Source organism: Poecilia latipinna, unplaced genomic scaffold, assembly GCF_001443285.1.
Source record: "Poecilia latipinna isolate Pla-1442-1.1 unplaced genomic scaffold, P_latipinna-1.0 Scaffold258, whole genome shotgun sequence".
Lineage (NCBI taxonomy): Eukaryota > Metazoa > Chordata > Actinopteri > Cyprinodontiformes > Poeciliidae > Poecilia > Poecilia latipinna.
The window spans coordinates 582,662-595,089 of record NW_015112874.1 but is presented as its reverse complement, the minus strand read 5'-3'; the positions used below and the strand labels follow the sequence as shown (position 1 = coordinate 595,089).

The 12,428-nt window shown below is 43.3% G+C and overlaps 1 protein-coding gene across 3 annotated transcripts in view; it reads right to left on the bottom strand.

The window, feature by feature from the left end:
* Positions 1-659: 659 nt before the first annotated feature.
* tle2a (TLE family member 2, transcriptional corepressor a) overlaps positions 660-12,428 on the bottom strand; it is a 53,338-nt gene continuing 41,569 nt past the window's right edge. For all 3 annotated transcript variants that reach the window (XM_015033165.1, XM_015033166.1, XM_015033167.1), the window contains exons 7-20: positions 11,852-12,068; positions 11,468-11,484; positions 10,309-10,404; positions 9,827-9,871; positions 8,079-8,240; positions 7,014-7,140; positions 6,053-6,252; positions 5,616-5,692; positions 4,287-4,536; positions 3,938-4,185; positions 2,294-2,441; positions 2,055-2,205; positions 1,815-1,891; positions 660-1,690 (exon numbers count right to left, since the gene is read on the bottom strand). In XM_015033165.1, the coding sequence (XP_014888651.1) occupies positions 1,583-1,690; positions 1,815-1,891; positions 2,055-2,205; positions 2,294-2,441; positions 3,938-4,185; positions 4,287-4,536; positions 5,616-5,692; positions 6,053-6,252; positions 7,014-7,140; positions 8,079-8,240; positions 9,827-9,871; positions 10,309-10,404; positions 11,468-11,484; positions 11,852-12,068 (1,923 nt within the window). In that variant the 3' untranslated portion in view covers positions 660-1,582. The remainder of the gene's footprint in view (positions 1,691-1,814; positions 1,892-2,054; positions 2,206-2,293; positions 2,442-3,937; positions 4,186-4,286; positions 4,537-5,615; positions 5,693-6,052; positions 6,253-7,013; positions 7,141-8,078; positions 8,241-9,826; positions 9,872-10,308; positions 10,405-11,467; positions 11,485-11,851; positions 12,069-12,428) is intronic.

Sequence of the window (12,428 nt, the reverse complement as noted above, 5' to 3'; positions counted from 1 at the left end):
ATCTCAGCGGAACATTCTCCATGATCACTGAAAAGCGTCCTCTGGAGCATTATCATAACGAGTTCAGATCCAACACACACTAAGCACAAGCCTCACCGTGAAAGTCTGAGATCTTACAGCGGCAGCGCCATGAACGATAGTTCATGCTGTGTGTTTAAATCCCAAGACAATTCCTCCCCCCTCCGCCCACCTCACCTCTGATCCTCCAGACAGTCGATAAACTCGGAGATCCCTCTGAATGAGAGAAGCGCAGTCATCACAGGAGAGAGGAGGCAGCGCGCATTCACCTTCAGCAGCCTTCATTTCTCATCTAAATATTTCTAAGATGCTTTCTGACACCATGCTGTGAGAACACGCTGTTCTGGCTGGTAGGGTTTGAACAAATAGGCAACAAATGCTTCCAGTTTTTTTTTCCTTCTTTGCACAGTTTGAAACATCCAGATGAAATCTGCCAAAAGCCTGACTTGGAAAACTTGTGCTGGTGTGCGATTATTTTAATTTCTTCCATCACAAGCGCACACACACACACACACACACACACACACACAGGCAAAGGTCAAGAAAACAAACAAACAAAAAAAAAGCAGGACACTGTTGGATTTTCAGAAGCAGATGCTCAAATCGATGTTCTAAAAGCAACATGAAGTCAGAGGACAATCTCCTTTGCCTTTAGAGACCTTTATTTACATGTTCATGGATCAGAATGGTAGCTATGAAAATACAGGCCAGTCCATCTGTATGTGCCCTAACAAATACAACGAAAGAACATGAAATACTGAATGAAAGACGCGCTTACCCTGAACCACAAGAGAACGTGTCGTTTGAACCGACTTCCAAGTCTTTGTATTCGAGATCGTTTTCCCCAATTTTAAATGAATGAAAACAGTCCGATTCTCTGGATGTTTCAGAGGAAACCAACTAAGCCCTGTTCTGTCACGTATACATGAAAAAAATGTTACAATCATGATGCTGAAATAAAAAAATAAAATAAAAAAAATAAAAAAAAGGAAAAGCAAAAAGTATCTGGAACGTCAGTAGAGCACCCCGACATGTGCTGTGTGCCGATCAGAACTCACACAGGGCCGGGATGACTCCGGCTTGGACCCCCGTCAGGACAGCTCTAATTAAACCTCCATTCAAATCAGTTCAACTGTTTGCAATTAATCCAAAAGGGGGGGGAAAAAAAGAAAAAAAGAAATGTTTTCTTCTAACTTCTTTTGCACTACAGAGGTTTTATTTTGTTTTGTTTTCTTTTTAAAAAAAGAACAACAAAAAAAAAAGAAAAGTTCTTTGGAGGAATCCCACTTTAGCGTAGCTATAGACTAACCAGCTTTCTCAGAGCATTAAACACCAAAGTTTATTTTCCAGAGATGTGACTTTGCGTCTCCTTGCTTCTCTCTCGCTCATTTCTCACAAACGCGAACAAAACGACGAAGTACGAGTTGAGTGTCTCTTGCTCTTCACACACCGCCGACACCCTGTACAGTCACTGGTGCAGGGAGGGGTGAGGGGGGGGCCTCGACTTGCCGCCCCCCCTCTCCCCCCGGGGATCGTTAGCTTTCAGTGAGGAGCCAATCAGAGATCAGTAAATGACTTCATAGACTGTGGCCTTCTTGTCCCCAGAGCCGGTGACGATGAACTGGTCATCAGGTGAGATGTCACAGCTGAGAACTGATGAAGACTCCTTAGACTGTGCGGAGAGACGAAGAGGAAGAGGAAGCTTTACAAACTACAAGGTTTAAAGAGAAACTGAAGCTCTCAGGTTTGCTGAGTCAAATCTATTGTGTCCTGTGTGAAAATAAAACAGATTCTACCTGGAATATGCTGGATCCGTAGGGCGTCCGCCAGGCGTTTAGGAGGTTATCTTTCCCCGTGCTCACGAACCATTTACCTACAGGACAAAACACACACTGCTGTCATGTCAGCAGATAAAGCCCCATGGGGGGGTGAGCTACGGATGGTTCCGACCGGGAGTAAAATGGGTTTTTACCTCCCTGTGATTAAATACCCTAAAGTAGTGCTACGTAGTCAATGCATGTTTTCAGTGTGCGTACCGCAGTATGCGAACTTGAGTGAGAGGACGCAGCTCTCGTGGAGGTGCAGCTGGTACTTGTCGGGTTTGGAGACGTGCAGCACTTCCACGTTGCTGCTCTCCATCCCCACAGCCAGCCACTCGCCTGTCGGACAGTAACCCAGGGAGAAGATCTGGGGCGCACAGGGAGGGTGATTGTTTTTATTTTTTGTGTCATTTATAGGATGCTAACTTCAGGTAGCAAGAGTCCTGACCGAGTACCTGCGAGGTGAAGTCGTGCTGCTGCAGCTGCCGGCCCTCTCTCAGGTCCCAGCAGCGGACCGTGTTGTCCAGCCCTCCCGTCCAGAGCTTGGTGCCATCATTGGAGATGTCGATGCAGCTCGCTCCGTCCGTGTGGCCCTGGAACTGCCTGCACAAAAAAGGACATAAAACCCATCAGGCATCAGTGGGGGTTTTTTCCACTAAAGTAGTTAAAATGTGACAGAAGGATCGGTGCTAGGAAATTTTTAGGTTTTTTTTAATTTTTTTTTTTTTTTTTTTTTTCCACAATTAGTAGCCACATGACCCAGATCATGTCAAGTTGAACGTTTCTTTCTGCAAATATCTGCTCCCCCTCCTGTTGTAAACTCTCTGCAGTGCAGGGAGACGGTTCATCTACATGAATTACAGGATTTTTCTCCCGACTGGAAGCACATGCAGTGACACACACAAAATACAATGAGACTGTATGAAAGTCTGGTTACATCATTCACTCAGACTTTTATACATTTGATGCTCAGGTGGCCAGTGATGGCATAGTTACTTTGAAAAAGTAACTTTAATAAGATTATTGATTACTCTTCAAAAAGTAATTTATTGACTTCACTGACTACTTGATTTGGAAAGTAACTAAGTTAGATTACAAGTTACTTTATCAGTTACTGTAAGCACCTGTTTTTGCCAATACTTACTTAATTGCAAGTTATTTTATAGAACAATGGAGATTGTTTCAGTCCAAAATATGAACTTTAGTAATTTTTGTGTGCTCCACTAATGTCTGTAAAACTCCAAGTAATAGCAGCACACAGTGATTTGAATAAGTAACTTTAATCTGATTACTGGATTTGAAGCACAGTAACGTGTTGGATTACTCGTTACTGAAAATAGTGGTAGGATTAGAGTAACGCGTTTCTTTGAAATGCATTACTGACATCACTGCTTGTGGTGCAAAGTGACAGAAACGGAAAGAGGCGATACGTTTCCTAAATTTTCTATTCAAGTTACAGAGAAATGGTCATGAATATCTGCATAAATGTGTGGATTAGCTAACCTATTATGCCTTCCACTATATGAGATCCAGTTACATTTTGGTGCTGTCAGCATTTTAGATGCATGAGGAGATAATATCAGGTCATCTTTCCTGAAGCTTGTCAGTTTATAAACTAAAGGATGGGTCCTCTGGGAGCTTGTCCTGGAGGTTTCCTGACTGTTTTATGAGCAACAGATGCTAATAGCTGCTGCAGCACTGCATGTAGATAAACAGCTGAACATGCAGTAGCAGAAATGTCTCCTGCGGATGACTTTATGGCTCGTCTTTTCTGGAAATTCAGTGGTAGAAGATTTAAGACTGCAGTGCTAATGTGGGGAAAGAAAATGGTTCTTTGGGAGTATTTACCCCGTGCTCTAATGGTAAAACCATTAATAACCTGGCAGGAACTTTACAAATTACACTTTATAGAGTGAGACAGAACCTCAGCTGAAAACCAGAAATGTGCCTTTTTAAAGTTGATTTTACCAGAACTCTTCCTCCCCACTTCACCAGCGCCAACTTACTAAAAAACTAATCTGGGTATTTTCTTAGTTTCCATCTGCTCTCCTCGTCCGACTGAAACCGTTTCAGACTGATCTGACGTTTCTTGCTCCTACCTGACCAGCGTCTGGTTGTGCAGGTCCCAGACGACGATGTTGCCGTCGCTGCAGCAGGAGAAGCAGACCTTGTTGTCGGGGGAGATGGCCAGGGCGTAGCAGGCCGGGGCGGACGACGTCAGCTCCGCCTTGATGCGGGGAGTCGGCGTGGCCAGATCCCAGATGGACAGCGTGCTGGCCTCGCCTCCGACGATCAGGGTCCGACCGTCAGACAACAGCTTGCAGGAGCGGATGTAGTTATCCCGGTTCTGATCGGACACGGAGGGTGTGGAGTGCGTTAAAGTTTACGCGTGGTGCAATAAAATATGCTGCTGCTGCGTTTGGCTTCCACTCTCCCATCATGTCTCACCAGACAGTCCAGCTGGGCCATGGGGCTCTTGCTTCCCGGCTGGCTGATGTCCCACACCTTGACGCAGCCCTTGCCTCCGGTGTAGACGTGGCGTGTGGAGGTGCTGATTGTGACGGCGCACACCACCTCCCCGTGGCTCAGCGTGTGGATCTGACGGGCATGGCGCGGGATGCCCGGGCCCAGCAGGGCGTCGGGGGGGAACGGCACCGGCTGCATCTGGCCGTCGGCGCTCACGTGGAACGAGTAGGCGCTGGGAAGAGGAGAGAGGAAAGAACTGATTGAAAGATGCATTTATGATTGAAACAAGAGTGATGATTTTTTTTTTTTTGGATTTGTGTTTAACTGTGCTTATGACAAGGCAGAAAGCTAATAAAACTATGTGGTTTGAAAGATACTGAACCTGAAAAGTGTAGCAGGCTTTTGTATTAAGCATCCCCACGCCTCCCTCATTCAATATTCAAAACATTTTTTGCTCCAAGTCTTTTATTAAACACTCTAGCTTTGCACATAGAGGCAGGACCGTTTACCCAGAGTTATTTGCAAAATACCTCAAATTTAATCATACTGAATATTGAACAGCAGTTAATTTCCACTTTTAAAATCTTCAAAATGCCAAATTTTCTCCTCAATCCGTCGTTCTCCCCATCAACTCTGACCAGCTTCCCCGTCCCTTAGGAAGAAACGCATCTGCAAAGCATGATGCTGCCAATACCGAGCTTCACAGTGAGGAATGTGAATTCTGGGCGCATTTATACTGAAATTCAGTGAAATAAAGGTGGAGTCTATTTACTAATCAAGTAGCTTCTGAAATCAACTCACTGATTTTTATTTTTAATCTAGAGATATCAAAAAAGGGGGGCTTAATGTAAATGCTCACCACACTTTTCAGGTTTTGATCTGTACAACATTTCGCATACCAAGTATTTTATTTCCAGCGCTTTTAGTTTGTTGATCACAAATTAAATTACAGTTAAAATATGCTGAAAGTTGTGGCTGTAAAGAGAGAAAATGTGAAAAAGTTCAAGCAGGACGAATACTTTTACAAAGCGCCGCATTTGGTCTTTGGTAAAAACTCATTGTCATCTAGAATGTGTAATATACGAGACATAATCACATTATTCAAAAGAAAACCTGGGAGCTTTTTAAGGATTCTGTCTCTCCTGCTTCTGTTTAAGACTGAAAATAAGAAAAAAAACAAAAAAAAAAAACAAAACAAAAAAAAAACAAAACAAACCATTGACCTGAACACTGAGCTGGAAATTTCTGCTGAACTGGCGGGACCACTTTTGAACCAGAGAAGATTTTAATAATTAGGAAAAGGAAACTCACGGTTTTCCTGAGGCCGACTGCAGGCTGGCCGGAAGCCCAGGGACCCTCATGTGTGAGTGTGGAGACTCGTAGCCCACCTGCAGCAGATAAGATGCCTTAGAATAATAAAAAAAAATGGCTTAAGGAGAGACTAAAAAGACAGTGGTTCATAAAGAAGAGCACTAGCTCATTAAAATGGATAATGCAGTGACAGTATCTGGATAAAAAGATCTGAATAAAACAAGATAATAAAAGAGCAAAGAGGTTTTTAAGAGGCAAGGTCACAGACTGCCAGATTTTTAAAGATAAATCACACTGCAGTTGCTTTTCCTTTGAAACACTCATGTCGTCTCCATAAATATCCAGATTTTTGCCCTTTCTGACAGCTTTATATGCTGAGGCACCACATATGACAGTGACACTGCAAAGACAAATTGTCTGCAGCGTGCCAGCCTCACCACAGGGGACCGGCCGTAGCCCGCAGCAGCTGCAGCCGCCGCCGCCGCCGCAGCTCCGTTCATCTGGGGGGAGACCAGGTGGAGGCCGGCGCCGTAGCCCCCCGCCCCGGGAAGATCTCCGTTCACCCCCGGAGGGGGCAGGCCAAAAGCCCCCGGAGGGTAGGCCCCCTGCACCGCCAGGGGATTCCTCAGACCAAGAGCTGGGAGAGAAGGAGACAGAAGAGTGTTCAACGCTCTGGAGAACACTTCTGAACAAATTTGTGATTGAAGGAAACAATTCAGTGCGTCAGTCATTCAGAATCCTTCTGTGTGATTTTTGTCACCGGCTTGAACATGATGCAAAATCTATTAAAACGAGCCTTTTAGACACCTGTGACTGACGAGCTGTGAACCAGCTGCAGGACTGGACCACTACTGACCCCTGCTGGCCACAGTGGTGTCCTGCACGGAGGCAGCACGTGGTAAGTCTGTGTGTATCCCCATCCTTTATGTCCTCCTCGCCACATGTAGGTGCATTGTGTATATATATGCTTGCTCGCATGCATAATAGAGTGTGCAAAATTGGAGCAGACACCAACAAGTGAAGTGTAAAAAAAAAAAAAAGAAAGAAAGAGCGAAAGATACAGTGGAATCTAGATGGAGGCTCATTATGAAGCGGCTCACAGTCACAGTCCATCACCTCTCCTAATCTTTCCATTTAAAAAGTGAAGCACGCTGAATATTTCTGCCCACAGCTGCTTATTAAGTCCAGATGGTGGTCGGCGGCGAGGAGCGGGCTGACGCTCATACCAACTAGTGCAGCCCGGCTCTGACCGACGCTGCAAGGAACAGGGTCACTGCGGGCTGAAGTGCAAAAGTGAAATCCCATTTCTAATTGAAAGGTTGAGTGCAGATTGTTAATTGCAGAGTTACAGATTTAGCATTAAAGCTACTGAATGGTTAAGCGTAGAGACGCGAGTACCAAGAGGGTCGACGCCGGGCTTTCCTGGCACCGGTCTGAACTGTGGGGGCCCACTCGGCCCCGGGGTGTTGGACTCCTGAGACATGGGGGTCCCCGGCTTCATACCAGGGGTGCTAGACTTCTCTCTCTGGAGGACAGGAACAGAGATAAGGACAGAGATGTGGTGGCAGGTTATTCACTACAGTACATTCATTCGTTATATTCAGTCATTCAGTGCTCAAAATATTTTTTTGGCTCCAGTAAAAATTACAAAATAAAAAAAAAATTAAAAATACTTTCAGTGCAGCAGCATCTTCTCCCACAGACATTTTTAGAGAGAAGAAAAATCAACATTTAATGTTAATAGATTTGTTCAGTTCAAAAAGACTGTCGTTTAACAAAAACACAAGTGGTAAAATTATTGATTCCCCTTAAAATTCATTAAACCTCCCCATTATTATCCAGACAGTGCAGATTGGATTTGGCGTTTACCTTTTAGTTTTGCTTTTCAAACTTTTTCAGTGTCAAAAACACAAATGAATGCCGGATAATTGTCAAGTAGTGAAAGTTCAAACTGTCTCAGGGAGGCAGAAGCACTGAACTCTTGATAATTACACAGCTGCTAAAAACTAAAATCAAGGTGTTCGTGCACAAATGTCCATACAAATCTTGTACATTTTCTCTTTTATTCTCTCTTATTCAGCTACATATTTTTTTTTTGTTCGTTTTCTTTTTCTGGGTATGTTATTTTTAGAATAACATAACTTGCATTTTATAGGGATTTGTATATAAAAGCAAAACACACAAAAAGTAATTCATCAGTAAAAAAAAAGACTGAGAAGGCAAATGAGTTGCAAAATATAACCCACAATGACAAAGTGGCAACACAATCGCTGAGGGACGGCTGGACGGCTGTAGCACAATAAGTGAGAAACTACTGATCCTGAACAAAATGGCAAAATAACAGTGTGGCAGCACGGAAAAGCGATGTGCTCAGAAAGAAACGCTTTACGTGTAGCTGCACATGTGAATGTGGTATTGAAGAGGAACGCGGAGATTTGTTTGACAGCACATATTTCCATCTACCTGTGGGGGATCTTTGCCTCGGGAGGGGGACGGAGCGCTGCTTGATGAAGCCAGGGAGGTGGGGCTGGCCTGCGGGGGCCCTTCCTTACGGGACGGGGGGATCTTGTCTAAACCGTTCTCCCTTGACGAGTACGACTGCACGCTGCGGGGGGACGATGGGTCCTGAATGCAAAATGCAACAGTGTATTAAATATGACAAAAGAACAAAAGCCGTAGCTCCCATTTCATTTTTTTTTTTTTTATACGTCATTTGATATTTGTCCGGTTTTGAAATTGTTTTGCTTTGTTTCTTTGTTTGTCAGGGTCGTTCCGCTGTGCTCACAGCAAACCAAAGTCTGCTTAGAGTAAAAACTAAATGATGCAGCTAAAGTTTCTGTTTTGCTTTAAACAAGATTCAAGTTTAAAGTTCAGGAAATTGATCTCAACCTTTAAAGGAAATGCTCTCTTTGAAGAAAAAAAAAACCAACAAACAAACTGAATGAGATTCTTTACTTCCCCGAAGCCGCTCGTTTATGATTTAACGCATTTCCTAAGACATTTTAAAGCAGCTGTAGATTTTGAAATCCTATTTTCACCTGAGAAAAACTTCCATAAGTTACCTCAAAAACATAGCAGCTCTTACTAACCTGGACTCATACATGTTTAACTGATCATTAACACACATATCACAGGTAACTTAGAAACATGTCTTTCATTACACCTTCCTCTCTGTCTATATCCTGCAGTTACAGAGCCTGCTGACAATTCACTGATGTTCATCTCGACATGATCTTGGAGAGCACTTCACTACAAGACAGGAGGTTTAGACTGAAACTATGACCTGAGCTCAAACCCTTTCCGTTTTAGGGAGGCTGTTTTGGCTGCATGTCAGCCTGAACAAAATCTCCAAGCACCCTAAAAAGACTTTAATCCTCAGTGGATGCTGAACCTTCTAACATCAAAATTGCATACTTTTCCAGCATCAAACTACTGGACTTTTTTTTCTTGAAGTTTAAATAGAAGTATTAAATGCAGGATCCACAAGAAAAACAAAGGACAAGGAAAAAAAAAAAAGACTGCTTTTTGGCATCTGGGCAAAACATAGAGAGTGTCCTTTTCCAAATCTGTAACTCTTGTGTTGGTAATCGAGATTTGAGTGTCCTTCCCAAGTCATATTTCTTTGATTTAAGAGTTATGGTCTGATTTGTAGAAATTACTAAAACCTGCACTTTTATTGCAGGTTTTGGTCAAGAGTCCAGAGAAGTAAAAAGCGTGTTCAGTCAGTAATTTAAAAACCTAATTTCAGACAGACTCAAAGTTAGAACAGAGGTGTGTCTTGTCAAATCAGAGATAAATCTAACAGAAATGCATATCAAAGTAAAAAAGCACAAAATTCATTAAGCATTACTTGATTTTTAACACTTTAGAAAACTAATCAGAAAAATTCCTCTTTTCAAGACATTTTAAAGCCGAGTCAAATGTTGCCTTAATGTTGTGCAAATGTGAAAACTATATTGTTTCAGGATTGTACATGCATGTTTCATTTAATTTTATTTATTTTTTTTTAAACACCGCAGGCTTCCTGAACTGCAGCTCAGATTGTGCACCTGTGTGCGTTGTGGGTGTGTGCGCGTCTAAATGAGGTCAGGCAGAAGCAGAGGCGGGCATCATTATTCCTATTCATGTGATTCTGCTGGCTGTGTTTACACGGTGCATGCTGATGAAAGCGGTCAAGTGAAGCAAACAGAGGCCGGCGGCCGCCTACTAACCTCATCCACCACCAAATTATCATCGCTCTTATCCGCATCGCTGCCCTGCGAGAGAAAAGGGCATAATAATAATAATAAATAAATAAAACACTCCTAGGTTACCTGCTGTATGCAGAGAGCATAGACAAACAAACTTGACAGGAAGTAAAGATAAAAAACAAGCAGTACCAATGTAAACGACCCTTATACTATTTTAACAGTGTACAGTAAACAAGTCTCAAATCAATGACTTTCTACTTTCAAGCAACATAACTGGCTAAAACTCACTCGACTATGTGATCCTCCACAGTTACTCCAAGAAAACAGTACAGAGAGTCAGAACTGTAAATATTTTAGATAGAAAGAGGGCAGTTCCCCAAAGTCTGCTGGTCTTCCACTGCACAAAAGACACCGTGTCTTTTATCTGACTCGAATTGGAGGAGTTGGGTGAAACTTTCCTGCAGTTACTCAAACATTTAAGAGTGTTATGAAAGTGTCCTCACATAGTCTGTCATGAACTCCTTCTCTTCAGCTTTCCTCTTCTTGCCGTTGCTGAGGTAGTCTGTTGGGCGACCCTTGTCCCCGTTGGAGAGGGAGCTCTGCAGCGAGGGGAGGGTTCAAAAGGCAAAAAGAGTGAGCGTTCGCACACGTGAGGATGAAGGATGGAGAGGAGAAATTTATATAGAGGAGGAGATGAAGCAAGGAAGTGCAGAGGAGTAGGAGAAAGGGCGTGAGGGTGGAAAGGGAGGAAGAGGGTGATAATGAGGTGAGGGGGAGTGCATAAATCATGTCAGGCTCATGAGCCGCAGAGATGAATGTGAAAGAATATCAGGCTGCATCGACTGGCCGGCCCACTGAGGGAAGCAGCGGGAGGCAGAGTTTTCTTAACGGCAGTGCAGAAGATGGGAGAGGGAGTGAGCTAAAGTCAAAAGCTGAGAACAAATGTGAGCGCATTGTGGAATAACATCGCTCCAACTAGGACATTTTCAAAACACGGCGATAGAGACGGATGTGACCTTGTGTTTTTAACTTTACCCGACTAGTTTTAGAATATACTTTTCCCCACGCACTGTTGGATTGTTTTGTGCAAATTTTTAGCATCCAACTCCTCGACAACTATACAAATCAAGTTCTGAACACAAAGATGGAAATGTAAAAAAAAAAAAAAAACCATAAACATCCACGTGACGGACCAATAAGAAGTTGTGTATGATTACGAAGTGGAAGAAATGTGACATAGGTCTTTGCGTTGTTAAATATTTATCCTCCTTAAAAAATTCCTCCACCACCAATTATCTTAAGATGATGGTTAATTTGTGAATAAAAACTATTGGTGTGGAAAAGAACAATATCAGCAACAATTTTGCTAAATGTTGTGCTGTTCCATCACATAAAATTCCCATGAACTGAATTTGTAGTTCAATGTGATAAAATATGGAAAGTCTCAAGGATTTTAAACGCGTTTCTAAGGCAATGTAATGAATTTTGAATTCAACTTTTCGTCTAACATTTTATAGATATAAACAGGGGTGACGTGGAAAGAGCTCCTCAATTTAGATCAGGATTCCCACTATGAAAATTAGTGGAACAAAATGGTGGGAAGGTTTAACTGTGCTTCACACGAGTGATCAGTAGTGAGGTGGGGGTGTAATTTGCACTCACTGGTCCGGCTTCCCGGTCTGTTCAGGTGAGGAATAAAACATCCAACACATCCAGGAAGTGTGCAGCAATGCAGCAAGGGCGAGAAAGGACAAAGAAATGCACATAATCATAAAGTTATTCACCGTAACTTCATACAATGTGCAGAAATATCCCCAAGGAGTATTATTGCCAGCAACTATGTCTATGACCTGACAGCGCTCCAAAGGAAAAATCAATCAGAATTCAACCATGCCAAGATTTAATGCTTACTCTCCTCCTACATCAGCATTGTGTTTTATTTTTTTTGCTTAAAAAATGCCGTCTGGCTCCTGCCTGAACATTGGACTCATCAACCCTCTAAGCTCTGCAACACAAAGAGAATGCCACGCCTCATTTAAAGCGTACCTCTGTGGTGCTCTGCTGCAGCAGCGGAGGCTGCCGCCGCCGCCTCCAGGTGTGCCCTCTCATCTTTGGCTGCAAGCTGGGCCCCCAAAGCCCCGGACAGGGCCAGCAGGCCGGACCCTCCGCCGAGTGCCAGACCGGGGTGGGGCAGTCCTGATGGGTGTGGGCCGACTGGCAAACCCTGGGCATGCTGGGAGAGGTGCTGGGCCTGAAGCTGCTGCTGCACACGGGAGAATGAATACAAACCCAGAGAGCAAGAGAGAAAGAAAAGACGAGAGAAACTTGGGTGACTTACAAGGAGTGGAGGAAGTGGTTTCACTGGAAGTAATTAAGAAGAGGAAAAGGAGGAAGGAGGAGGGAACTAATTGCTGCGATGTGCACATAAGGAGAAATGCCAAGGTCAAAGCAGTGGCACAATTTAACAGCCCTGTGGTGAAAATTTTGATTAAAAACAAAATTTTGATTAAAGTTTTGAAATGAATAAAAAGGAAAAAAAAATGTTTCGATGTTTGCAAAAACGCCAGCAAACATTTAAATCGACTTATTTTGGGAGCATTCATGTTTCTTGAACTGACGCTCG